The 27,431-nt window shown below is 44.8% G+C and overlaps 1 protein-coding gene across 2 annotated transcripts in view; it reads right to left on the bottom strand.

Moving 5' to 3' along the window:
- Window positions 1–1,199: 1,199 nt before the first annotated feature.
- The window catches only part of RMND1 (required for meiotic nuclear division 1 homolog), a 48,246-nt gene continuing 22,014 nt past the window's right edge, over window positions 1,200–27,431 (bottom strand). For both annotated transcript variants that reach the window (XM_060240868.1, XM_060240861.1), the window contains exons 8-13: window positions 25,651–25,757; window positions 24,596–24,660; window positions 23,532–23,608; window positions 21,418–21,538; window positions 1,822–1,938; window positions 1,200–1,369 (exon numbers count right to left, since the gene is read on the bottom strand). In XM_060240868.1, the coding sequence (XP_060096851.1) occupies window positions 1,337–1,369; window positions 1,822–1,938; window positions 21,418–21,538; window positions 23,532–23,608; window positions 24,596–24,660; window positions 25,651–25,757 (520 nt within the window). In that variant the 3' untranslated portion in view covers window positions 1,200–1,336. The remainder of the gene's footprint in view (window positions 1,370–1,821; window positions 1,939–21,417; window positions 21,539–23,531; window positions 23,609–24,595; window positions 24,661–25,650; window positions 25,758–27,431) is intronic.

A 27,431-nucleotide genomic window follows, 5' to 3' on the forward strand; every position in this document is an offset into this window, starting at 1 on the left:
AGGTCGAGCAGGGGGCATTTGCACGGAGGGCTCTCCGTGCAAAGGGGGCCAATTTGGGCTGGCACTGGGGGCCCTCCCCCACTGGAGGGCAGGGGGTAAGGCATTGCCTGGGGTGCACAAACCCCAGTGCCGGCCCTGTATGGAGGAAAATAATAACTACGAAGTAAGTGGAAACTCCACGTTCAGAAATAGTATGAGCCCAAAAAGCATATTATAAATTAAGCAACATGTTACCACTTTTACATCCTCCTCGTAAGCTTCCAGAAGTACCGAACTAGCTGCTTGAAGCAATGTTGGGTAAGAGACCTTGATCTTACTTGGGAAGGTGATTTTTATATTCTTCTCTTAAGATGGCTCACTGATAAAACAATCTAAATAGCGTTCAGTACGTTTGCAGGCCTTGCGTTAATCAAGGATCTTGTGCTGTTTGGATAAACAGCTCAAGGCCAATCTGAACTATTCAGACACTGAAAAAATTAGCCATAGTTCATTTATCATCTATATATAATAGCATCATAAAATTAGTCCACAGGATAAGCTTTCTTCAAATCTGAAATCTTCAGGTTTATATATGGGAGTCAAGGTAAGAACTACCATGTCCAGAACTCTTCCTCATCCTAAGGTTTCTTGGGGCTTCTCTTTTCCATGCATCTGTATGGTTGGAGAAGATAGGGCCCCTGCCTCACAAGTCTCAAAAGAGTTTCCTATATTGTCTGTTGAACCACTTGTTTTTAACTAGTAACCAGCACGTTAAGTTCAGTACAGGTTTTGGTTCAAGGTAGCTATGAAAGTTCAGGTTCAGTTTTGTTTCAGCCACTGCCACAGCCACATGCACACACCTTTTCTTTAAAACAGTTTTTGGGTCGGGCTCAGTTTTCTGTTTCCAGCCACAAGCTGTGAACATACTTAATGGGCAATCTTTGTGCACGTTAGCAGTGGTACAGTTTATGAAAGGTTTCACTTGATGTTGCTCAATATACATGGCATGTATGTTTAAGAAAGTCCCTTTAAAACAAGGTATGCTCTTTCTGATCAGGCTGTCGAACTACACAATTTTGTCTAGTGCATCAGATGAAACAGCAGTCGGTTTAGATACATCATTAGTAAAGCTAGCCTTATAATCTTCGAAGAACTTAAAAACATCCCAAGTAAGGATCAACTTAATCTACACCATAATTTTCAAGTAACTCAGGAAGTGATTGACTGATCCAGTTGTCTCAATCTTTATGTATGCACATCAAGTATCCATACATTATTCAGAAGAAAGCTGCTTAAGATCAGTAGCTGTTAGAATGGAATCTTGACAAACACTTCTCATTGCCATTGATTGCAGTTCTTAGAAAAGCACTCTGCCAAGTTCAAACATGACCTGCAAAATAAATATATCATTCATCAATACATTTGCCAAATCACAAGTTCTTTATAAATAATAAAAGCCAACCATTGTACCAAACTATTCTGGAGATTCTCTCTCATTCCTATTCTTGTACCCTGTCCCAGGCTTATTAGGAACTGTCCCAGGAACTGGAGGGAATAGCAGCTGCATATATCCCCCAAAATACTTTGTAGTTTGTCAGAGAAAGTACACTACTGAATAACACTGAAAAAGAGGCCAGAGGTGCCAAGGTGAATATTCATTTCCAACTTAAGCTTCTTTGTACTGTTCAAAATTGGTACAAGGGAAAAAAAACTGTAGAAAATATGGAACCCATATAATTAGTCACATGCTACTTCCCAGGTCTTAAAAGGAAGCCACAATTGACTGATTTCATTGGTTGCACATTAATGATACTGTACTAAAGAATATTGCTACAGACTAACCTCTATAGTTATGAGTATCACTATCATCCACTCCAAGCGCAAGGCATGTTTTTCACTCAAGTGACTTCGCATTAAGTCTGTCAACTCTGTGCAGTGTTGAAGCTTTTCATTCACCACCTTCAGTAAAGATAGAAAATCAGTGATATTCAAAAGAGTCTTGACTAAATGTTATTAAATACCATCTAATTAGCCCAGAAGAGAATTCATGAATACTCCACCACCCAATAAATATAACAATTCTGACATAGTTTATAACTGACAGCTTCAGAGCACCTGGGAGTGCTTTGGTTCCAATCACAAGACCCTCTTCTGTGAAGACCAACAGCATTTCTATTCAAGAAGAAGGTGCCCATGTGCAAATGTTTACAGTTTTTCTTACACATTGCTTTCCACTCTTACAAAGGGATTCAAGAGCGGGGGGAGGGGGTGGAGAGAAGCTATATATGCCATTGTATATCACATATATAACACAGAGCCACAACCCAAAGATGAAGGGATCTTTGCCTCTCAAAAACTTATATCCTGAAACTCCTGTTGGTCTCTTATGGTGCTACTAGACTTGAATAAACAGGTTTCCTACCTGTAACTGATGATCTTCGAGTGGTCATCTGCGCATTCACACTCATGGGATGAAGCGCCAGCACCGATCCCCGATCGGTAATTTCAAAGTGGGATTTTTCACAGCCCGACTTCGGTGTGCATGCGCAATAGCCCCAGTGTGCATGCTTACCCGGTGGGCGTGGATATCCCACCAGTTCCTTCCCACCGCCGCCTATCTAGAATACTCATGACCAGCAGCAGAGGAGGAGGGCGAGTAGTGTGAATACACAGATGACCACTTGAAGATCAACAGTAAACCTTATCTTCTTCGTGGTCTCTGTGCTTCACACTCATGGGAGATTAGCAAGCTAGGCTTACCTGGTGGAGGGAGCTGGCGGTTATGCAGAAGTAGCGGCTTGAAGGACCAGGGTACCCAGCTGTGCTCTGCAGCGCTTCCGGACATCCAAGGCTTAATGTCACATGAAGGCATCAGGAGATGCCCAGGTTGAAGCTGAACAGATGTCCGCCAAGGAAGCACCTTTCAGGAACACTGTAGATGTAACCATAGCCCTAGTGGAATGCACACGGAGTGGCCCTGACAAGGGACATTTCGCCAAGAGGTCGCAGAGTTTAATGGCCTCCGTGATCCACTTAGAAAGTCTCTGCGCAGAGATTCTGAAACCCAACCTAGGGGCCACATAGGAAACAGATTGGGATCCTTTCTAAACGGCTCGGTGCGATGCACGAAAAACAACAGCATCCTCTTAACATCTAGGGCATGCAAACGCCTCTCTTCCACCAAAGAAGGAGAAGGGTAAAATGTAGGCAGAAACACCTCCAGATTGAGGTGGAAACTGGACACCACCTTAGGGAGGAACGAGTTGTCCGGGGATACCCCATGCCAGGGATCATCATGGAATGAGATGTATGGAGCATCACACCGCAGAGCCACCAATTCACATGCCTGCCTGGCCGTTGTGATGGCCACTAAGAAGGCAGTCTTCCAGGCGAGAAGATGCAGTGGGCAGGTAGCCAAGGGTTCAAAGGGCTGCCTCGATAGCCGTTCTAGGACCAACGGTAGATCCCAAGCAGGAGGAATCTTAGGCAGCGGGTGGAGCCACTGAAGACCTTTCAGGAAACGCTTTGTATGCTGGTGCATGAAAACCGATGCGCCATCCACTAGGTCGTGATGAGCCGAAATTGCAGCCAGATACACTCGAATCGAGGAGTGATTGAGCCCAGCATCCACAAGAGTCAGTAGAAACTCAAACACAAGCTCCAGACTAGCATTATGGGCACTGATGCCGGCCCCCAGAAATGTCAGGAACTTAGACCACTTTCCCAAGCTGTCAGTTTGAGATGAGGGATGTCATGGTGAAACAGGCGACCTCGAGCCAATAGGAGATGCGACTCCAAAGGAAACTTGTGGTGACACCCTCCTGCCATGGCCAGGAGGATAGGGAACCAGTTCTGTCTCCGCCACCACGGAGCAATCAAGAAGCACTCTAGACACTCCTGGGCCAATTTGTGACGCACTCTGATGAGAAGAGGTATGGGTGGAAACAGGTAGAGGAACTTGTTCACCCACAGGAGTAGAAGACCATCCCCCAGGGACCTTGGGTCCATTCCTGGAACAGAATTGCTCGCATTTCCGATTGCTTGCCGTGGCAAACACGTCTATCCTGGGATGACCCCAGTCCAGGAAGAGGGGTTCGAGGTATAACCAGTTCACCTCCCATTCGTGATGGGAAACCTCCCCCCTGCTCAAGGAGTCTGCTTGCACATGGGTGTTCCCCCTGCAGGTGGGTGGCTACAACGAAGGTCTGGGTAGCTATGCAGGCTTCCCAAAGCTGCATCGCCAGCACTCACAGTCTCCTGGACACAGTTACCCCTTGATGGTTTATATATCTTACAGCTGTCGTGTTGTCTGACATCACAGCCAGTCTGACCGCTGATCAGGGGTAGGAACGACCTCAGGGCTAAGTGAACTGCCATGAGCTCTAAGAAATTGATGTGATGGTGTGCCATTAATGGGGGCCATGGGCCGCCTATGTGGAGATCGTCTAGGTGCGCCCCCCCCCATCCCCACAGCGAGGCATCTGTTGTCACCTTGACTGAAGGGAACGGAACATGAAATGGTGCCCCTTCGCAGAGATTGGACTTTACCCTCCACCAGTCCAGAGAGTGGAGTAGCATCGAAGGAATTTGAAGGATGTTAGACGAGAGGTCTCTCACAGGGTTGTACTCCCTGATGAACCAGAGCTGAAGGATTCACATCCACAATCTCGCGAACCTTAAGACATTGGTAGTAGCCGCCATGAGGCCCAAGAGACGTTGGATCTGCAGAACTGAAGCGCATCTCACCGTTTGAAGGAGCTGAACCAGGGAGATGATACCCAGCGCCCATGACTCTGGTAGGAACGCTAGATGCCACGTAATGTCCAGAATCGCTCCTATAAACTGAACTCTTCTCGCTGGAACCAGGTGAGACTTCTTCTCGTTCACCAGAAGCCCCAGTTCACTCAGGAGGTTAAAAATCACTTGCAGGTGAGCTCGTAGAGAAGCTTCAGACACTGCAACCATCAACCAATCGTCAATATAAGGAAAAAGGATGATACCCTGGAGATGAAGGTAAGCCACCACAACTACCATGGTCTTTGTAAAAACCCTGGGGGCAGTGGAGAGCCCAAAAAAGAGCACCAGGTATTGGAAATGGTTTGTCCCAATGGCAAAACGAAGAAACCTCCTGTGACTGGGGAGGATGCTGATAGGGAAATAGGCATCCTTCGGGTCCAGGGTAGCCATCCAATCCCCTTTGTTGATGAGTGGAAGAATGCTCTGCAGAGTTAGCATTCTGAACTTTTGATAAGTGATGAAATCGTTTAGTCCCCTCAGATCCATAATCGGACAAAGTCCCCCATCCCGCTTGGGAACAGTGAAGTATCTGGGATAAAAACCCTGACCTCTGAGATGGTTGGGAACGGGTTCTATCGCTTGCTTGGTGAGAAGATTTTGAACTTCCTCCAGTAGTACAGCTGTTGGATGTGTGATCACCAATCTGGAATGAGTAGAGGGCTGAACAGATTCTATCGCATAACCCTCCTCTATGATGGACAAGACCCACTTGTCCGTGGTAATCCGCCGCCATGCTTCCAAAAACCTGCGGAGGCAGTGGGCCCAGAAGAGGGGGGAGTAGGGAAGGGGGAGTGCCAAAGTCAACGTCCCTGTTTGGGGTTCCTGGTGTTCTTAGATTTTCCCGCGTGAGAGAAGAAGGAAGAAAAAGACAGGCTGCTTACCTGTAACTATAGATATCTGAGTGGTCATCTGTGCATTCAAACTCATGGGATAGAGCCCCATCGGCTCAGAAGGATGCCGAGTCAGCCTGTCCAACGCTAGAGTCAAATCCTACAACTGTGGGGGTAATTTCGAAGGAGGATGAAGCCTAAGCAAACGCTTCAAAAATCTCTTAGAATGAGGGTGTGCAAAAACTGAATGCCCCTCCACTGGTTCATGGAATGCAGATATTGCCACCAGATAAACTTTAATGGATGAAAAAAACAAGGCCAGCATCCACCAGAGATAAAACTCAAAAATAACTGGAAGTCCCACCCTCTGGGGCGAAACTGTAGGATCAGCTAAAAACTGAAGAAACTTCCACCACTTCCTATCATAAGAAGCGCGGGTAGACAGCTTCTTGCTATTCAGGAAAACGTGTTGGACTCTGCTGGAGAACTCACAGGGTCGATGAGCCACGTTGTCAGCTTCAGGTGGGACACGTTATGATGGAATACATGACCGTCCTGAGCTGACAGAAGGTCCGGTTCCACCGGAAACTGGTAGAAGACCCACCTCGCCAGTTGGAGCAAGATCGGGAACCAGTTCTGCCGAGGTCACCATGGAGTCACCAGGATGCAGCATAGTCTCTCTCGCGATCTTGTTGACCACCCTTGTCAATAGTGGCAGAGGTGGGAACAGATATAGGAACCGACCTTCCCACGGGAACAGCAGACCGTCTCCCAACGACTCTGGATCCGAGCCCCCTCTGCAGCAGAACAGAGGACACTTCCGGTTCTCGGCTGTGGCAAAGACGTCCACCTGAGGATACCCCCCAGAGCTGAAACACAGGTTGAAGGAAGCGCCACTGTATCTCCCACTCGTGCAGGAAAGCCGCACCCATGCTGAGGGAGTCTGCTTGCAGGTTGAGCACTCCAGGGAGATGCGCAGCCTTCACAAAGATGTCATGGTCCAGGCACTCCGACAACAGTTCCAGTGCCAGCTCAGAGCCGTTGAGAAACTGTCCCTCCCTATCTGTTGATACAAGTAGGTGGAAGGGAGCTCCCTGACAAATGTTGTCCTTTGATTTATACAACTGCAGTGTTTGAAGTGTCACAGGTGGAATTACAAACCTCTTTCGAGGTAAGTCCCTTAACGGTCGAAACTGATGAAGAAACCAAAGTTGTAGGCCTCTCATCCTCAGCTTCGCAAAGATCAGCACACTTGTCGCCGCCATCAGCCCCAGCATCCGCTGCAGCTGCTGCATCGTGCCCCACTTTCGACTCTGCAGAAGTTCAACAAGGTTGATAATGTCCATCGCTCTCTGCTGAGGCAGGAAAGCGCGATGAAGGTTCGTATCCAGAAACGCCCCTATGAACTGAACTATCCGTGATGGAGTAAGGTGTGATTTCTCCAAAACTGACCTGCAGACCCAAGATGTGAAGAAGACGAAGAGTGGTGGCAATATGGTTTGACAAACTTCCCTTCGACTCCGCCACAAGGAGCCAATCATCGATGTATGGAAAGACGACTATCCCTTGAAGCCAGAGGTGGGCAGCCACAACGCTCATCATCTTCGTGAACACCCGAGGTGCAGTGGACAGGCCGAATGGAAGGGCCTTGAACTGGAAGTGTTGAGAACCTACTGCAAACCGAAGGAAGCATCTGAACACAGGATGGATGCTGACGTGGAAGTAGGCATCCTTGAGGTCCAGAGTTGCCATCCAGTCCCCTTGGTTGATGAGGGGCAGAATTGTTTGCAGAGTGGACATTCTGGACAGAATAAACTTGTTCAGATTCCGAAGGTCCATGATTGGTCTCAAACCCCCGTCCCGCTTGGGAACCAGGAAGTAACAAGAGTAGAAGCCTCCCATCCTGGCCTCCACCGGGACCCGTTCTATGGCGTGCTTCTGTAGGAGGTTGCTCACCTCCGCCAGCAGAGGTGGGGAAGGGGGTGTGATTACCACAGATTGATTCAGAATCTGAGCAAAATCTATTTTGTAGCCTTCCGCGATGATGGAAAGCGCTCACCTGTCCGTAGAAATAAGACTCCCAGGCCAACAGGAATAGGCGGAGGCAGATAGACGAAGAAGAAGTGGGGATGGTGACGCGTGCTACCAGTAAGTCAAAGGCCCTGCTTTTGAGGGCGAGCGCCCTTGGACTTGCCGGTGGTCTGTGCAGAAGCGCAGTGGCGTAGCTAGGGCTTTGGGGGCCCGGGGCCCAAGATTTATGTGGGCCCCCCTATGTGTGTGCACGCCGCCAGAAACAGGATATGATGTCACTTCTGGTGATGTCACTTCTGCAAGATGGCCACCACTTGCGAGGGATTTCATTTTCATTTCATTTTCAGGTACCCCTCTCAGACGTACCAGGTTTTCCATCAATTTACAGTCCTGCAATACAGCTTTCTCTTGCACACTTTTTAAGGTGGAATCATATTATTTTACTATTTTCTCCACCTCATCCACTTTTTTTGATGTGACCACCGTTTCATTTTTAAGGTCTTCAATTTTTTTTCTCTAGAGCTACTGTACTAGCTTCAATGTTCTTTTTAATTTCTTTCTTGAGCTCCTTCATTCCTTTCATCAGCCTTGCTTCCATAGCCTCTAACTGCTCCTGCATCTTTTCCATTGAGATGGCCCTTGTACATATTGGCTTGTGATCTGAGTAAAAATGTTCCGTCTAGATTTTTTTCTTATTCCTCCCTTGCTCCAGGGCGGTGAGGGTGGCATAGATACTTCTCTCTTCCCCATTTTACCCTCACAGCGACCTCGTGAAGGAGATTAACTGGCTGGAGGACACTGGACAGCTACATGACAGAGCTGGTATCTGAACCCACCTCCCTGGCCCTGCTCTGGCACTCCTAATCTCATGCTCAACAATACCATTTTAATAACAAACGTTTTTTCAAATATTTAGCACATCTTTGACTCTGAATCATCTCCCCCCCCCCTCCCCGCACTATGCCTGATGAGGTCAGAAAGGCTCCCACCTTTCTGTAATTCCACAGTCTACTTACAACAGAATTCGTCACAAAGGTATTTCTATAAAGGTAATAGAACTATACTACAAAGAAATTGTTCAGGAGGGCACTTTATACATGGAAAGGACTGTTATCCATTGTATTGACCTCTTCAATTAATGTATTATCCTGATGTCACTGTATCATTTTCTATGATGCAATACCATTTTTCTGCATTCTGCTTCATGTCTAATATTCTTTGCTCGTTCAAATATTTGTAATCCTAGTCCTAAAGTAAAGGTAGTCCCCTGTGCAAGCACCAGTCATTTCTGACTCTGGGGTGACGTCGCATCACAATGTTTTCATGGCAGACTTTTTATGTGGTGGTTTGCCATTGCTTTCCACAGCCATCTACACTTTCCCCCGCAGCAAGCTGGGGACTCATTTTACTGACCTTGGAAGGATGGAAGGCTAAGTCAATCTTGAGCCGGTTACCTAAAACCAGCTTTCTAGTCCTAGTTCAATGCTTCTTAGATGTCTCATCATATTGACTACATCAATGTAAACAGTGTAATTTGCTCAGTGTCTCAGTGAGAAGGGTGGACTATTAATACAGTAAATAAATACCGTACATATCTAATATACATGTGTTATATCCCATTCAAGGACCTGCAAACAATACAGCCACATTTGTTTTCCAGCTTTTCCCTGTGGAGTAAGCTGCATTTACTTCATAACTTCATTTAACTGCATACAGAGCCAGATCCTACCCATGCCACTTGTAATAGCAACAGATGACACTCCAAGATGGTCTAAAGCATGTTCTTGTTTCCCTGCACTGCCTTGCAAAATGCACATTAGCAAACTGTGCAAAACTGATTCAAGCAGGTAGGCTTGTTGATCTAAAGCAGCAGAGCAAAGTTTCTGAGTCCAGTGGCCCCTTAAAGACCAACAAAGTTTAATTCTTGGTATAAACTTTCATGTGCATGCATATTACAGCTTACACCAAGGATTAAACTTTATGCAAAACTGAGTACTGCTTTATTATAACGGAATGGCTCCAGAAGAATGCTTTCATTAAGGGACAAACACTATGGGTGATGCCACCTCATGCAATACCTACTATCTGTTGCAGTATGCATTACCCTATTATGTCATCTCTGCATCATTTAATATGCCACGTTTGTTTTGTTCCAGATTTTTACCCGGTTTTAAGTTTCACTTCCTAATCCCATTACATCACTTACTGGCTGTCCCATTCTATTGACTGTATCGATTTACACCATGAAATCTGCCTTCATTCACATTGAGAAAGCTGGACTATAAATAAAGCAAATAAATAAACTAAAACGTCCATTCCCAGCCACGCTTAATTCACAGTGAGTAGCCAATGGCCTTTCAAGCCTTACTCCAAGGCAAAACACCAGATACAACGTCGGAACCAGAAAGCGAGAGTCCAAGTCTTTACTTTCCACGGTACTGCTGAGAAAAGAGTTCCCCGGGCTACCTCGCACTGCACACGCCATGTCCGATTCAGACATTACAAGGTGACACGTAAGGATCCAACGCCTTGCACACCTTTTCATGCTGAGAAGTCCCACTGAGCTCAGCGCGGTTCCTCCCAATTAAGCACCACGGAGCTGCAGCAGTGGCTCGGAAAGCTAGTAAAACCCACAACGACAAATGCGTGCAGAGAAAGCCAGACCTGCGAACTGCAGCCTCTTCGGGGCAGACAGATCCCAGCAGGCAGCCGTATTGGTCTGAAGCAACAGAACAAAGCAGTAGCCAAGTTCAGCTTTAAGACCAACTGAGTTTTATTCAGAATGTAAGCATACGAAAGCTTACATTCTGAATAAAACTGAGTTGGTCTTAAAGCTGAACTTGGCTGCTGCTTTGTTCTTCGGGGCAGAGCTCCTCCCCGCCTCCAAAGCCCCTTTTCATAGCCTGGAAAGGACGGAACCCTTTCCTCAGCACGCATGCACGGCTCTGCTCGTCTCGAGGCCCGACCCTTTCCCACCCGCAGGCGCACACTCTTCAGGGCGGTTACCTGAGAGCCGAGTCAGGGAGCGGCTCCGCCCAGGGCAGCCACCCGCCTTTTCTTAACGGCGCTGCCGTTGCCGGGGCTCGAGGGACGCTTCTTGCTTCGCGCCGAAGCAGCTGCGGCGCCTGTCCCGGGAGGGCCGGCAGTGGCTGGGGAAAGAGCCGAGGGGGAGACGCCGTTCGAGGCCGCCATTAAGGCTAAGGCAACGGGCACCCTCGCTCGCCCCAGGAGCTCCGCGGGGGCCAGCCATAGAGGACCTGAGCTGCCCCAGAGGGGGCGGGGCTCTAGAGGCCTTAGTGGCACGTGACCTGCCTGGCCCGCCTCCCCGCCTGCTCTGCAGCACTCAAGATCTTGAGGCCCCTGGAGCCGCCTTCCCGGTAGACGCGGGCCCTCCAGGCCGTGGTTGCAAAGCCGGCCCCACTCTCGGGAGCCAGCGGGCTGCTGCCTCTACCTCGGCCTCGACCCGCACTAGGAGTCCGGTCAAAGCCGTTGTCGGACATGTCGGCCTCCTCAGTCCTTCCCAGCGGCGGGACGCCAGGCAGCCGGCTTCTGAGGGGCCCCTTGGCATTGCCAAGGGGCCCCCCAGACCTGGGGCGGCCCGCTCCCCCCGCCCCCCCCCTCCCTACGCCACTGCAGAAGCGTAGCGGTTTCTATTGTTCCCCCTGTATGGGGACCTGCTCTCAGGTTGGGCAGAGCGAGATCTCCACTGCTGTTCCGGGGAGAACTTTTGATATGGCTTCTTTAACCACGGTTTGTTCCACTGTTTTGGTTTCGTACCTCTGGAAGACGCTGGGACACCCAGGTTCCTGGAAGTTTTTATACTTTTATCCATTTCCTGGAGTGCATTGTCGGTGGTCGAGCTGAAGAGGCCTTCGCCCTCAAAGGACAGATCTTCAATGAAGGCCCTGGTGTCTTGCTGGAGGACCGTTGACCTGAGCCAGGAGTGGTGGCGGAGGCCGACAGCAGAAGTGATGGTTCTTGCTGAGACATCCACCATATGCTTTGCTGCAGCCGGTTGTTGTTTGGCTACAGCAAAGCCTTCCTTCTGCAACTTCTTTGCAGCAGACCTCTTCTCACTCAGGGAAGACAAGAGGGGGGAAGTTGTTCCCACACTGAGTATTGGTATCTAGCCATGCATGCAGCATAGTTAGATACCTTTACTCCCAGCACCCCAGCAGAGTAAAACTTCCTCCCAACATTGTCCAGCTTCTTTCCCTCCTTGTCTGGTGGAGAGGAGTGCGTCTTGCGGGCCTTTGACGAGGAGGATACGACCACCGAATTGGGCTTTGGATGCGTGAAGAGAAATTCAGCACCGCGTCTTGAACACGGTACATGTGGTCCAACCTTCTTGATGACACAGGTTTAGAAGCAGGCTTCGCCCAGGGCTCCTTCACTGCCTGTAAGATGACTTTCGTAACAGGCAGGGCAACCGCTGCAGACGTATCCTGCTGCCATCCTCTTCACCAGGTCTCCATACGACTTTAGATCCTCCGATGGTGAAATAGGAAGATCCTCAGTGGTATGAGATACTGGCGAAGGTTCCAAAGCTCTGTCCGGATCGTCAGTACCGACCTCGGAGTCTGACGATGAAGACTCTCTCCTCAAAGAATGTTCCGAGAGCACCGGCGTTGACTCTCTGATGGATGACCGGATCGACACCAACGACCTAGACTGGACGTCCTCCACCACCACGCCGCGTCTTTTGGGTGGGACGGACATCGATGCCGAGGGACGCCACCCAGAATGCTGGGAAAGCCTCGACATGGGATGCCTCGGATTGCTGGTCCCAGTCTGCAAACTCCCAAGGGGGGTACCACTGGTACGTCCGGTATGGATAGGCGTAGGGAGGCCACTGGCGCTGCTCCCATGGTGGAAGTGGTGGGAAGCGGCGAGCTACAGTGGTCGGTTTCAGCTCTCTCCGACCTCTTGCCTGATCCAGTGGTACCGACGGCTCCATTGGTACTGACACCTCCACTTCTGAGACAGAGTCGCTCTCACTGCGAAGCCTCGACCCCGAAGAATGGGAGCGCTGAGTGAGGTCGATCTCTTGCTCCGATGCCGATAGACGCAACTGCTGCGAAGCACTGCACTTGACACCGAAGGGCTAAAATGTGGGGACACCAAGATCTTCCTCGGTGGAGCGGTCGACATCGATGTTGAAGCGTCAGGAGAAGGGGAAGGAGTGCAGGACGATCTCTTCTTCCGCTTCTCCTTAGATTTCACCTTCGGTGCAGATGATCGGGTCCCCGAGTCATCCCGACAATTCTTAGCTGGGGTGTCCACTTACCCTTCAGAAGGTCATTTTGTGGAATACTCGCGCTCGACTGGCATCTCGGTCTTGATCGGCGATGTATCAGCCGATGTGACCGTTGGGGCCGCGGCCTCTCCCATCGGTACCGAAGGGCCCGATGCCATCTTTTGAGGGCGAAGTGCCGACTCAACCAACGCAGCCGAAAGCCTCACCGCTCGATTCCTGCGAGTTTGTTTGGAAAAACTCAGGCAGTGCAAGCATGAATCCACACAATGTCCCTTGCCCAAACAAAGGACACAGAGGGAATGGCTGTCAGGGGGGGAATCTTCTTCCCACAGGAGCGGCACCTCTTAAAAAAACCCCAATGTCTTCCCATAGACACCAAGAAAAAAACCCACCCAGGAAAGTCTCTGAGGGAAAAAACGGGAAAACTGGGCCCCGAAGGGCAAGTTTAACAAAAAAAAAATTTTTTTACAACACTAACAACTAACTACACTAAGAAAATAACAAACGGGCTATAGACAACAAGAAAAGCAATCCTAAGATTACTTTACCGACCGGGGACATGAAAGGAGATCCTCTCAGTGCAGCAGTCAGAAAGGAACTGGCGGGATCCTCGTGCTGGTGCTGGTGAGCATGCGCATTGGGATGCCTGCGCATGCCCATTGGTGCCGAGTGCGAAAAAATCCCGGGCTTTTTAGGTACCAATTCAGGGATCGGTGCAGGTGCTCTATCCCGTAAGTGTGAAGCACAGAGACCACGAAGAAGATCTTGGCTTTGCCTCCTGAAGTGAAAGAGCTCTTGGCATCAATCTGTCCCACACAATGCTTCCACAATCTATCAGGGGATTTGGTCTGGTAGGGCTTCTTAGGCCATTGCTTGGACTAGGGACGAGTCCTGCTGGAGTGAGAGGAAGAAGCAGGTACCCCCAGATTATATGATGTCTTAATACTCTTGTCCATTTCTTGTAGGACTGCATCAGTAGTGGAACTAGAGACCCTCTTCTTCAAAGGGGAGATCCTCAACCCAGGATCTAGTGTCTATCTGGAGGGCGGTGGCACAAAGCCAGGAGTGACAACGCAAGGTGATGGCAGAGGGTAAGTGTCTTAGCTGCAGTGTCCACAATATGTTTTGAGGCCTATAGCTGCTGTTTTGCTAGTAGCATCCCCTCCTTCTGAGCCTTCTTGGCCAGGGTATGTTTATCCTCAGGCAGGGCGGCCAAAAGCGGTGAAAGTTGCTCCCAGAGGGAATACTGATATCTTGCCATGCAGGCAGAGTAATTGGAAATCTTTATTCCTAGTGTGCCCGCAGAATAGAATCACCTGCCAAAAATATCGATCCTCTTCCCCCTCCTTATTTGGAGGCGAGGAGTGAGTTTTCTTAGTCTTGGAAGAGGATGACACCACCACAGAGTTAGGGCGTGCATGGTTGAAAAGAAACTCTGAGCCCTGTTCTTATACTCTGTGCATATGGTCCATACGTATGGAAGAAATTGGGATTGAAGCAGGCTTGGACCAAGGGTTTTTAATGGCTTGCAGGATCACCTTTGTGATAGGAAGGGCAACAGCTGTTGAGGTGTCCTTCTGCATAATATCAAAGACTGTATCATCAATGACCAGTTGGGGCTGGACCACTGGCAGAGATAGGGAGTGTGCCATCCTTTTAATCAACTCTCCATATGACTTTAAATCTTCAGAAGGAGAGATTGGGAGATCCTCAGCTATCCTGGATTCCGGTGAGGACTCTTCCTGCTGTTGACCCGATTTGTCCTCCACTTCGTCATCAGAGGTCGATGGAGAGGATGGGGTGCTGTCCTCTGATGGTAAGCCTGGAGTGTCATGATCCTGGTAGAGGGCATCTGCTCTAGGTCAGGGACACGGGGAAGAGCCTGCTTCCTGACTATCTTCGGGGTTGAAGTCAGCATCAATGAGTCCCGTTGACCAGGTGGAAAACGCCAAGACTTTGGAGCGGTGCAAAACTTCAGAGCACTGGTCCCAGTTTGGGTTCTGAGGAGGGTACCAAGGGTATGGGGAGTGATAGGGGTAGCCCCCAAATGAATATGTCCAAGGGCATGGATCCCAGTTGGGCAGAGGATGCGGTCGTTGAAAAGGGTCCGGAGCCTCCCCAAACCAATCAAGCTGAGGCATCAGCAGCATCTTCGGCGTCGAGCGGTCCTTCGGCTGGGAAGCATCTAGGTCCTATGCCGAACTTGGATCGCCGCCTTCCTTCGAGGTGGACTTCGAGGATGCCGACTGCTGTGTAAGGTCAATCTGATCGGAGCCGGAAAGAGAGATGTGCTGAGCATCCGTCGGATCGGTGAGGAAAGGATCTTTTCCAGAGGCCTCCTGAAACGATTGCCAGGTCCTTCGGTGGCGGAGAAGGGGTCTGCTGATCTTGGCGCGTCTTCTTTTCCTTCTTATGTTTCTTGGACTCCGCTGAGGTAATTTCCTGATTCCCTCTGACCTTCTTGGCCGGAGTCGAGGGTTCTTACTGGGATACTGAGCCCGCACGCTTGTGGGGGCAGTCGGCTCCCTGGAGTGGCTGAGTCAGTTGGCTCGTTATCGAGGCCTGAACCGATGTCGATGCTGGGGTGGCCATCCAAGTGCTGGTTGACATCAATGTCGACATCTGCGGTGCGAGAGCCGATTTTAGCAGCACCGCTGATAGCCTTGCCGCTCGGTTTTTTCTCGTTTGCTTAGAAAATTTTGAGCAATGATGGCAGGATTCCACTGGGTGACCTTCCCCAAGACACAGCAAACAAAGGGAATGTCCATCAGGAGGAGGGATCTTGCTCCCGCACTGAAGGCACCGCTTGGAAAACCCCAACGCTTTTCCATAGACAAGGAATGGGGGTCGGGGGGGAAGCCCCGAAGGGATAGCAATGAGCAAACTAACAGTTCTCTTTTTTTTGTACAAAGAATAAAGAAAACGAGGAGAAACCCAGAGAAAAAAGGGCAAGTAAAACTACCGACTGGAGCAACCATGAACGTGTCTATCCGATGCAGCGGTAAAGAAGGAACTGGCGGGATATCTGCACCCACCGGGTGAGCATGCGCACTGGGGCTGTCCACCAAGGTCAGGCTGTGAAAAATCCCCGACTTTGGAATTACTGATTGCGGTTGGGCACTGGCGCTTCATCCCATGAGTGTGAAGCACAGAGACCACGAAGAAGATCTAGTCTATTTTACAGCAGTTGAGGTCTTCACACAGTTTAATGGAAGCCTGATGAGGAGTGCATTACAGTAATCTAACCTGGATATTATCTACATAGGTTATTTCTATGAAGAGCCACAGTTGACAAGCTGACCCAAACTGGCAAAAAAGCTCTCCTACTAATTTGGCTACCTGTTTTTCAGGGAGCAGCAAAGGATGTAACAACAGACCTGTTCTTTCAAAGAGAAGGCAGCCACCTCCAGAACAAGTTATACCTCTACACCTGATTCAATTTCACCCCCAACCAACAGTGCACCTTGTCAGGATTAAGTTTGTTTACCCATATCCACCCCTTCACTATCTCTAGACACCAGTTTAGTCTTGCTACTGCCTCCCTAGATTAAAACAGAGGGAGTTTTGTCTATCAGCCTACTGAAGACACCATACTCCACATATCCAAATTACCTCTTCCAGTGGCTTCCTGTAGATGTTAGAAAGCTACAAGAGATATGATAGAGTCCTAATGCACCCTAAATCAAAGAGTGAGATTGTATTCTCCCAGCATGATCCTCTGGAACCTGTGAGACAAGTATGACCAGAGCCACAACCCAATACCTACTATGTCTTCCTAGTTCACCAGTCCAGAAAAAAAAATCCTAGTGTCAATATTTAGATTAGCAAATAGAAGCAACATTGTTACCTTTTGTTACTTCATTTGGCAATAGAAAAAGAAGTGCTAAGGTCTCAAGGGGCGTTGAAGTGGAGTTGAGATGGAATGGAGCCGGGTGGGTAATGAAGAGGGCAAGGGAGCTAGGGAGAAAGCTTACATGAGAGAAACTACAGGGATGGTTTCACAAAGTTCTTGCAAAAGAGGGGGAGGGAACAAGTTGGGGGAGAGAAGATAGGGAGGAGGAAGATTGGGAAAATGAAGTAAATCGAGTCAAGTGTCATGGTAGCAGAGGGCAGCTTTAGAGGTGGAAGATTAATCTTGAATACTAGCCTATACACTGGTCTATTTAACTGTTGAATATGGGTTTTGATAGTGCTGTTCAAAATTGGTTCCCGTTTATGGAATTTATGGCATCTCATGACATCACTCTGAACAACCTGTCATACCAGCAACTTCTCTTGTTCTGATCTCTGTCTCTTTGCTTTTGTCTATTTCTTTCAGTTTTTCTCCTCTTTTAATGTTGTTGAATTTGGGATGGAGCAAGGCAATCTTCCTAATCTTCCTAATACATCATTTATCATTTGATACTCTTCAGATATATCCTGATGTTTTGCTAGTTTGGGTACTTTATTTTTATTTTTTTTTCAAGCCGAGTTATATCAAAACGTAACTAGAGTCTTTCTGTACTATAATTACATAGTGATTCATTGTTATATCTATTAGATTCTCTAATGCATATATTTTACATGTATTTTATGTATATTCTTAATAATATCAATAAAGTTATTTGAAACTTTTTTAAAATTGCCTCATTGGTGACTGAGAGTTACTCCAGGGTCCAAACTTGGCAGGAGATGGTCCTGTCTTTGCTGATTACCTCAGAAGGGTAGCTTGACTGTTGTATGTGATAATTTGGAATTATTTTGGAAATGTCATAAATATACTGGAAAATTTTAAGACTCCTGGTCAATCTGGGTTTGCATGAGTCACAAAAGTTGCCTGTGGAAGACAAGCTGAACAGTCCATTGACTGCCTCATTGTGAGGCATCATTTTATTCTATTTTATTTCCTTCAGGAAACAATTAAAATTACTTGGTTTCCACAATGGAGTCATTCTTTATGTGTTGCCTTATGGTTCTATAGCTTTGCTGAGGTTTAGGGGTAACACTTTGAAGAGGTTTCAGATATTCCAGGCTGTTTTTATTTGTGTGTTATGTATGTTTGCATAATGTTTAGAACAAGGAGAATACCAGTACATGGGACAGATAAATAATAATAATAACAGTAACAGCTGATGTGACTTATTTTACTGATAAATATTCTGTGAAATCCAAAGATTACCTTTTTCATTGTTTTTAACCACTTCCCAATTATAGCGATAAGTCATTCATTTGTAGATGTTGTGTGTATTTAAATGCTTAATTTCACTTCCCTTAACTAAAAATTGGGACTGATCCGGAAACTCCAGCGAGTGCAGAATGCAGCAGCACGATTGCTGACTGAACTACCTGTACGGGCAGGCAGTTGGCTGTTGCTGTGCAGACTGCACTGGCTACCAATTGAGTACCAGATCCGTTTCAAGGTTTTAGTATTAACTTTTAAAGCCTTATGCGGCCCGGGACCTACATACCTACGGGACCATCTCTCCCCATACAAGCCCTGGAGGCCTCTACAATCGGCCAATCAACATCTTCTGACCATCCCTGGCCCAAAAGACATCCGGCTTGCCCTGGCCCCAACCTGGTGGAATCAGCTCCCCAAGGGGAGGGATGGTGACTCAGTGGTAGAGTATCTGCTTGGTAAGCAGAAGGTCCCAGGTTCAATCCCCGGCATCTCCAACTAAAAAGGGTCCAGGCAAATAGGCATGAAAAATCTCAGCTTGAGACTCTAGAGAGCCACTGCCAGTCTGTGTAGACAATACTGACTTTGATGGACCAAGGGTCTGATTCAGTATAAGGCAGCGTCATATGTCCATATGGGCCCTTCCGGATTTATTGCTATTCTGGAGGGCCTGTAAAACGGAGTTGTCCTGCCAGGCTTTTGGCTGAGGCAGGCAGCGTCCTCACACCAGCTAATTGGCCTCCCTGCACTGACCGCATCTTGTGTCCAATCTGTGAAGGATGTACATATCTGTACACTGACGCCTTATTTTAATTTATTTTAATGGTTTTAACTGTTTAATTTTAATTGTCTTATGATGTGATTTTAATTATTATGTTGTAATCCACCCTGAGCCCAACTGGGAAAGGGCAGACTACAAATCAGCAAAAATTAATAAATAAAATAAATAATTTATATATATATACACACACACACACACACACACACACACACACACACACACACACACATATATATATATATATATATATATATATATATATATATATATATATATATATATAAATATATATAAATAAATATATAAATTAAATAAATAAATACAGGTTTAATATTTCAGGGGAGAACTGGTTCACTTCAAGAGAACTGTAAATATTTAGGCTACCTTGATAACCAAGAAAAATTTCTTGACTATCTCAGACATTTATATCAACGTATCCCTTTAGTTACTGATAAGTTTAGAATCTAATTTAGTTGTTTCTTAACAATCTGTTTTGTGTAATCATCATGCCGCTCTGGTTGCAATTCAACTGACAAATCCTTACTGTAGAATAACACTAATAGTATTTGCAGATGGGAGGAGGAAAAGAGAGAAAGTAGATGCTTTTGCTTTTTCCTTACATACATAGAGGTTGCATTGCTTGTCACACTAATCTTCCAGTGAACAAAACTTTCAGTGTGGCCGAGACAATGGAAGTATAATGTGTCCTCAATGGCTCCCTCAACTGGTCCCTCCATCCTGGGGAAGTCAGCGCTTATTAACCCACCTCCCTATTTGTATTCTAAAAACTGTTCTAAAGTTTCACTTTGGGGATGCTGAGTTGGGTGTAAAGGTGATATAGAAATGTTTTAAATAGATAAATACACTCCAACCAACTGTCCTGATACGTGAAGGCCCCATCTCTCATCTTGGCTCAAAGCAAAGAGGGAACAGACGAATGACAAGGGAACAGATGAATGACTTGGATTGCAAGCATAAACATGAAGAAACAGAAACGCTACAAAGGAAAGACTTTCCTCAGCAGAAACACATATGAATAGATATCAAAATTAAGACCAGTTGTGCCCTGACCTGGATGTTACACCTCAACTAACCTTTTATTGGGGAATATTAATATTTCTTAGATCAAAATGGTGAGTCTACGAGAGGTGAGGTGAGCAAGGATCTCTGTCAATGTTTACAGAGATAGACCACTGAAAATTCTTTGGTTAATAATGGATTTTATTATAGGTATTGGTTTTAAAATAGTTACATCCCAATCAAACAATTTCAAGCATACAAGAGGAATACAGTGGTTAGCTGAATAAGTGTGGATGGGGGAGAGGTGATACCATACCTAGATCTTGCAGAGTAGGCTCAGTCAGAGGAAACACAAGGCCTCTGGAGGGAGATCTCTCTTGAGAAGAAGGGGGAGGGGTGAAGGCAGGAAGGGATGGAGGGAGGAGAGAATGGAGAAATCTAATCCTGACAGGTAGGATTGCCCAATGAGGAAGCAGAATGTCAAACCAATGGAAAATTGGAGTGTCATATGTTAAATATCCAATCCGAGATCATTGTGTCATAGACCCATACCCCAATAGAGGGATTTTAATTACACTGGCCAAATGACTTTTTATGGCCCTGTTTTTCCAAACTGATTCCTTTGAAGCTCCCCAAAAGTGATAGCTTTCTCCCTTAATGTCAAACATGGATAGGCATCCATCAAGTGTTCAGGAGATTGGTTGACTTTGATAGCCTTAGCAGTAATTAAAAATAGAAATTTTGTTAAAAGATTCCCTGGCAGAAATGTGAGACTAGTTTACAGGTATACCACACATTCACAACAAGATGGCCACTTAACCTTTAGCCTTTGTGTTTCTGCTGTCTTGCCCTGGAGAATAACAGAACATATATATACAAACCATTTGTTTGTGTTGCAGGGGTTCTGGTAACCCTTATATTGTTTTTATGTTTTGATGACAGGCCTTTAAAAGTTGCCAAAAGAAGTGAAGGAACTTTTACAGCCCTGCCCACTACATGTCCCTCTCGGGGCCTGGAATTCTTCATTTCCAGGAGCAGGAAGATGGATGCTCTTTAGCCTTTCAGCACAGCCACTACGTTTGCCCATTCTGTGAACCAGACTTGGCATCATGCCAGCCTGCTTGGGGCCTAGAAGGAACTGGATTTGTCTCCTTTATGTGCAAGAAAGACCGTTCCAATTCAAATGGGCATTGCTGTGTCATATTAATATTCTAGGGTTACATTGCAATATCACATTCCAGGGGTTCATGGCTTGGGAATCAGTACAGGGGTGTCTTTCTGGATTTCACTGGATTACAGGATAGCTTGGTCTTGGAAGCTAAGAAGGTCGACTTTGGCAACTACTTAGATGGGAGACCTCCAAGGAGTACCAGAGCTGGGAGGCAGGGACAAACTTTATTCAGCTACCTCTCTGAATATACGCCATGCCTCCCAGTAGGGGTTAGTCACCAGAGGTCGCCATGAGTTCCAGGTGCACACACACACGTGCACATAAAATGCACAAAAATACCCAAAAAAGCAAAATTAAGTTTTGTCAAAATGAAAAAAAAATTAGGATAGATACCTTTACTCTGCGATTAATACTGAGAAACTGACATGTTTTATCATAAAGCTGTTCCAGGTGTTCTCTGTCCCAATAGAAATCTGGAGTGATCAGCAGGTCTGAACTCAGATTTATACGGTGCCTGAGGAAGGGTAGGTAGATGTTACAGTTCTAATCATGGGTTTGTATTTCCCATAGAGATACTAATACTAATGTGTTCTATCCAGTCCAATCACCCAGTGGCAAGTTATATATTACATTCCCTTTTCAACCATTCAAAAAGTTTTACATCAGATTAATATTCAACAAATAGCTATGAGATGCTTATTGAACTTTTTGAGTGACTATAATATCTGATCATTAAAAGTCCAGTTAGAGGCCAGTTCCTAAAACCAGTTTCCATGACTCAATCATCTATTGCTCATCTCTAGAAAAAGCCTTTCTCTACTTTTACTGGCATATGTTGAGCTCTGTTTTATATATAATTTACAAATTTATCAGTCTACCATTAAGTGCAGTGGTAGGAACATCAAGGAAAGTATGTGAGATTCTGGAAAAAAACAGAACTTGTAAATAATGCTGTATTTCTACACAAAAAATATGCTCTATGCAGATAACTAGTAACTTCGCTGGTATCAAAGTCAATGAGTGGGGGAAAGGGGATGGAGTGGGGAAAGGATTTGGCAAATCAGATTCTTGGCTGTCCTGATTTTTTTTAAAAAAACTGAACTACCGTACTTAATTTCTATCCCAAAGAAATTTAGAACATTTTCCTTATATGTTATAATGGCTGCAATGTTGGTATTTGCTAAACTTTGGAAACAGAAGAATACCAACACATAAAGCTTTTTTGGATAAAATTAAAATAATTTTATTTACATATAAAGTTACTGGCATTACAAAAAATGAAGATTTTACAAACTGAACTTACCTGATCATGTGCATTAAGCCATCTGGAACAGACAGTGTGATTATATTTATTTGTCTGGCCTTAATTAAAGATAATTAGGTTTTGCATTATATGTATTTTAATCCCACTATGCTATTAAAGGTGACTATTTGCTATAGAATTTTATTTAGTAATTAACCTGTCCAGATTTATATGCATTATTACTTTATTTTGATCTTCAGAAAACTTGGACCTTATTGTATTATACTTATATCATCCTTATAAATAAAAAAATTAATTAAAAATTAATTTAAAAGTTTAAATTAAAAAATAAGATTGGGATAGATTAGAAACAAAATAAGGAAATAGGATGTCTTTTGGCAGAGACTAGATATGTGGAGGCTTGTACCCCAGCTCTGCCACAGGTTCTTTCCCTCAATTCTTCCATTTTAAAAACTGAGGAACACCAGGGTTTTCTTTGTAGAAAAAGCCCAGCAGGAACTCATTTGCATATTACGCCACACACCTTGACTGAGTTCCTGTGCATTCCTGCTCAAAAAAAGCCGAGGAGCACTAAAAATCTGAAATATTGCAGACAATCCTACCACTCCACTGAGCAAAGTTTATTTATTAAAATGTTTATATTCCATCTTTCCTTTGAAGCCTCCTTTCAGTGTAAGGAGATTTTCCCCAAATTAAGTGATTCTTCCAGAAATTAAGGTGATGGAGACAGATATGGTGCAGTCCTATTGTGACTGCATGAGTATGTTTCTGTATTTAAAAATGCTTTTTGTTTACTACAAAATTTGTTTAAATTTCAGATCATTTTTTCTTACCATTCAGATGACCAAAATTAGGATACACATGCCAGGGCAGCAAAGGGTGCAGTTTTCAGGCATCTCTCAAATATTTTTATATTTGCCATTGTACTTGTGGTCTTATACATTTCTAAATACCATAAATATGTCAAACAGTACAATTGTATGCACTAAGTTATAAATTATGCATTTTTTCTTGCAAGCCGAGTACAGTTAGTTTAGATTTGATAGAAAAGGTTAGGTTTGATAGAAAATATACATATATTTATAGTTTTCCAAGAATTCCCATTTCCGTCTATAGCCTACCCTCTGCTCCAAAACTTATAGGAATTTTAAATCTATTGGAAACTGTGGAGAAAGTTAATCCACACATGAAATTGACTGCTAGACTCCATGACCACCCCCCAATCTTGTTTTTATGAAGTTACCTTAAGGCAAATAGTTCCCCTATTTTCTGCATCACATCAGCATGAGAGAGTTTCACCTTCCTTCTTGATTTTAGTATCTGTAAAAAGTTAGCAATAAGCCATTAGGGTGTGCATACTTTTTTAAAGAGTTGATGAGTAGCATAATATTTGTATATATAAAGTCTAAGTACCGTTGTTATTACTGACTTTCTGAAACACTGTCAGGCACTTAGCAGAAAACAGTACTTTTAAAATTCATATTGTACAAAGAAGAATTTTTTTTAAAGGAAACGTAATTGAATTATCTATATACAACTATGGGTATTATTTTTGTGTATAACTTGCTGAACTCTTTTACTGCTTGGCTTGAAACTGGAGGATTGGGGGAGCGGGGGAAGTAGGAGAAAGTGAAGAGGTATAGGCTGATCCCTCCAGCAACATTTTCTGTTGACAGATCCTGCTTAACATTTTCTTTCTATTTAAAGGATAGTTGACTGCCAGGGTAACACCATAAAGAGAACATCCTTGAGATTTTAAAATTATTTTGCTATAGCTGAAGTTCTTTGTACTTATATGTTCATATGATAATTTTTAACAGGCAAAATGGATTTTGGGGAAGTTATCAGATCCATACCAGGATACAAGGCTCAGTTTTTCACTTGGAGCCATGCCTATGCTACATTTTTCTGCAGATGGTACTCATATACATTGTTAACTGATCTGATAGTTTCAAGTACCTCAGAAGGAAAGATTCCAGGATATCCATCTGGAGGGAAATTACTATATTTAGCTAGCATTAACTTAACAGTTCCCTTTTTCCAGTGAGAGATTATATTATTGTTTTCATCCTGAGTTTTCATCCTGAGAGGTTTGAATTTTCATTCTAAAGCATGCAACAGGCTGGGTAAACAATGAGAATCTGCATTCATCCTCCTTGCACTGTTGTATAATTATTTCTGAACAGCTTCCCATTAAAATGCGTCAATACAAGGATTCAAAACTAATTTGAAGTCACATATTCACTAAAATGTGCACCTCTCTGCCCAAGTTTATTCAATATAAATAAATGAAAAAATATCAAATACCTCTGGTATTGATTGGATAGATTCTACAAAGTTATCCAAGGATGCTTCCCAAATTCCCAGTTTTACTACAGAAGAAAAAAACAAGAGGCATGTGATATGTTCTCTGCTTTAAATTTTGTCACAAAATAAAATACCGATACATATTGTGATTTTACCGTTGTTTCCAAACATTAGGTTATCTTGATTTTCAATGTCATCTTTAAAAAGTACACTTGAGTTGTATATTAATGTAAAGCTTTTAATTATAGTCCCACTTCAAGCAGTTCAGCTGTGCAGCAAGAAAAAAAAATATGATTCAAAGCTACAGAAAATAACACTTTAAAAATGCACCCTAAGAATTACTTCCAAAGAACTTTTAGTCCATGCACAAGAAAAGACATCAGGGTTCAGTTCACCAAATGAGTTATAGCAATGTAAGCTTTTTCAAAGGCATTGTTCACATACCTCAACATTGATTTCTGAAGTTCAGTCCTATAATGCAAAACTAGCTTTGCACTATACCATGGTAAGATTTGCTTGCATAAGCACACATCTGTGATTTAACCATGTAAACATTTATGTGAAGAAAAAAAAATGTCAAATGTACAGACATGCCAAACTCGTATCCAACCATCTATGCATGGACAAGAAATGGAGTTTCCTTTGCTCCTCTCTGCCCTTGCAGCTCCTATTGAGCCCTGGAGAAGTCATTCCAGGGCTGAGGGATCCAATGCTGAGGAATAACTACACGGATTGGGGAACAGGAGTAAGGGGGATGGAGTTGCCCCCCCCCCCATCAGCAGAAGAGGGAAGAAGAGCAATTTCATCCCCTTCCCTGTCCCTTATCAATCCAGCCTTTTGATCTGCACACCTCTATGCAGCTCCCACAGCCTCAAGAATGTTGTTTCTAGGGATCAGAGAAGTTGCAGGAATGGAAAAGAACACTGGGTAATGCTGCGTTTTGTGCACTGATGATTGGATACAAGCCAAAATCTCCTACTTTCTATCACCTATTACTTAGTGAAATTATGCAGATTCAGAGAACAGTGAGGGAGGGCATTATGCATACAACTTACCAGAAAGGCAAAGAGCATTTGAAAAAGCAAACTTCTCTAGAGTGACTTCATCAATATCTAGTTCTGAATTTATCAGGATTTCTCCTTTATGAAGCTTTGATGGCCCTCTGTAAAGAGAAATGGATTTCTCTTAACGGACTATATTGTTCAAACAAAATGTAGATGGTGAAGAATCCATTATACAAGCCATGCAGCCTTCGTTGTGCTTTAAAAATACTAATTTGAGCCTGGAAATGAGTGTGCTACTTAAAATACTAATGTCTTGTTCCAATGTGAAGACCTTTCAAGTGTCTTTGGCACCTGAAAGGGGGAGGTTTCAAAAGCTGCTCAGTTATTTCCTTCCACTTCTTTTTTGAAATATTTGCCTCATTCATTTCCTTAAAAGATTTAGGGAAGAACACAACCAACTGAAATAGACTGAGAAGCCCTGACCTGGATAGCCCAGGCAAGCCCGATCTTATCAGATCTCAGAAGCTAAGCAGCACTGACTGTGGTTAGTACTTGGATGGGAGACTTTCTTGAAATACCCAGTTGAGGGGACGGGGCCAGCTCTACTCAGCCACCTCTCTGAACATCCTCCAGACCCCCAGTAGGGGTCAGTCACCACCAGAGGTCGACATGACTTCCAGGTGCAGACACACATACACTAAAATATACAAAATACTAAAAGACAGAAAAAAAGAAATGTTTGTTGTTCAGTCGAACAGTCGAGTCAGACTCTCTGCGACCCCATGGACAAAGTCACGCCAGGCCCTGTCTTCCACCACCTTCTCAAAGAAAGAAAGAGACTGATGGAAATGACCATCAAAGAGAGTTTGTAGAATCTTTCGGGATCAAGTGCCGTGTTCTACTGGAGAAAGTTTTCCTTCCAGACGTTTCGTTCTCAGCTGCGGAGAACATCCTCAGTGGCGTTGCAGCCGGAGCAGGCGCACAGCAGGCGCACACTCAATGCACAGCAGCCAAGAAGGTCTGAGCGCCTGCTCCGGCTGCAACGCCACTGAGGATGTTCTCCGCAGCTGAGAACAAAATGTCTGGAAGGAAAACTTTCTCCAGTAGAACACGGCACTTGATCCCGAAAGATTCTACAAACCCTAATGATGTTACCAGCCGTGAAAACCTGAAATCTTTGATCAAAGAGAGTGTTTGGAAGGAAAGCTTTCTGTCAGCTTGACAACATCTGGACCCTGTAGAAGCTGTTACAACAGTTTTAGAAGTTGCTATAAGAACATGCATAAACCATCTCAGATGCTTAATACCTTGAAAACCACAGGTACAGTTTGTAGCTCATTCAGAATTATGTAAGATATCACTGTCAAGTTTTGTCATGGAAAGCACATACCTCTTTAAAAGTTACTAACAGTCAAATCAGATACTACCATTTTGCACAATGCTACTGATAACCATGAATTATCATCTAATCCAATTCCAAAAAACCTTTATTGCCATAACTTCTAATCAATGTATTGACATACAGATTAAGATATTCAAGGTGTGTACTGGAACATCACTGAAAGATGTTAAAACAGAAGGAAGTATGTGTGAAGTATGAAAGTGAAATAAAACTGAAATACCTGGGAGATTACAAATGATATAATAAATGAACTAAAGTCCCTAGAAGATATTGAGTGGAGTGAGAACGAACATCAATAGGAGGCAAAATAATGTGCAAAGAAGATATAATGGAAATAATGTGCCAATTAATAAGATGGAAGCCTATGGCCAGGTGGCTAAAAGTAAAAATGTTTATCCAGTTGTGATGGAAGACCAGATTGTTCAATGTT

Source organism: Heteronotia binoei, chromosome 1 (genome assembly GCF_032191835.1).
Source record: "Heteronotia binoei isolate CCM8104 ecotype False Entrance Well chromosome 1, APGP_CSIRO_Hbin_v1, whole genome shotgun sequence".
NCBI lineage: Eukaryota > Metazoa > Chordata > Lepidosauria > Squamata > Gekkonidae > Heteronotia > Heteronotia binoei.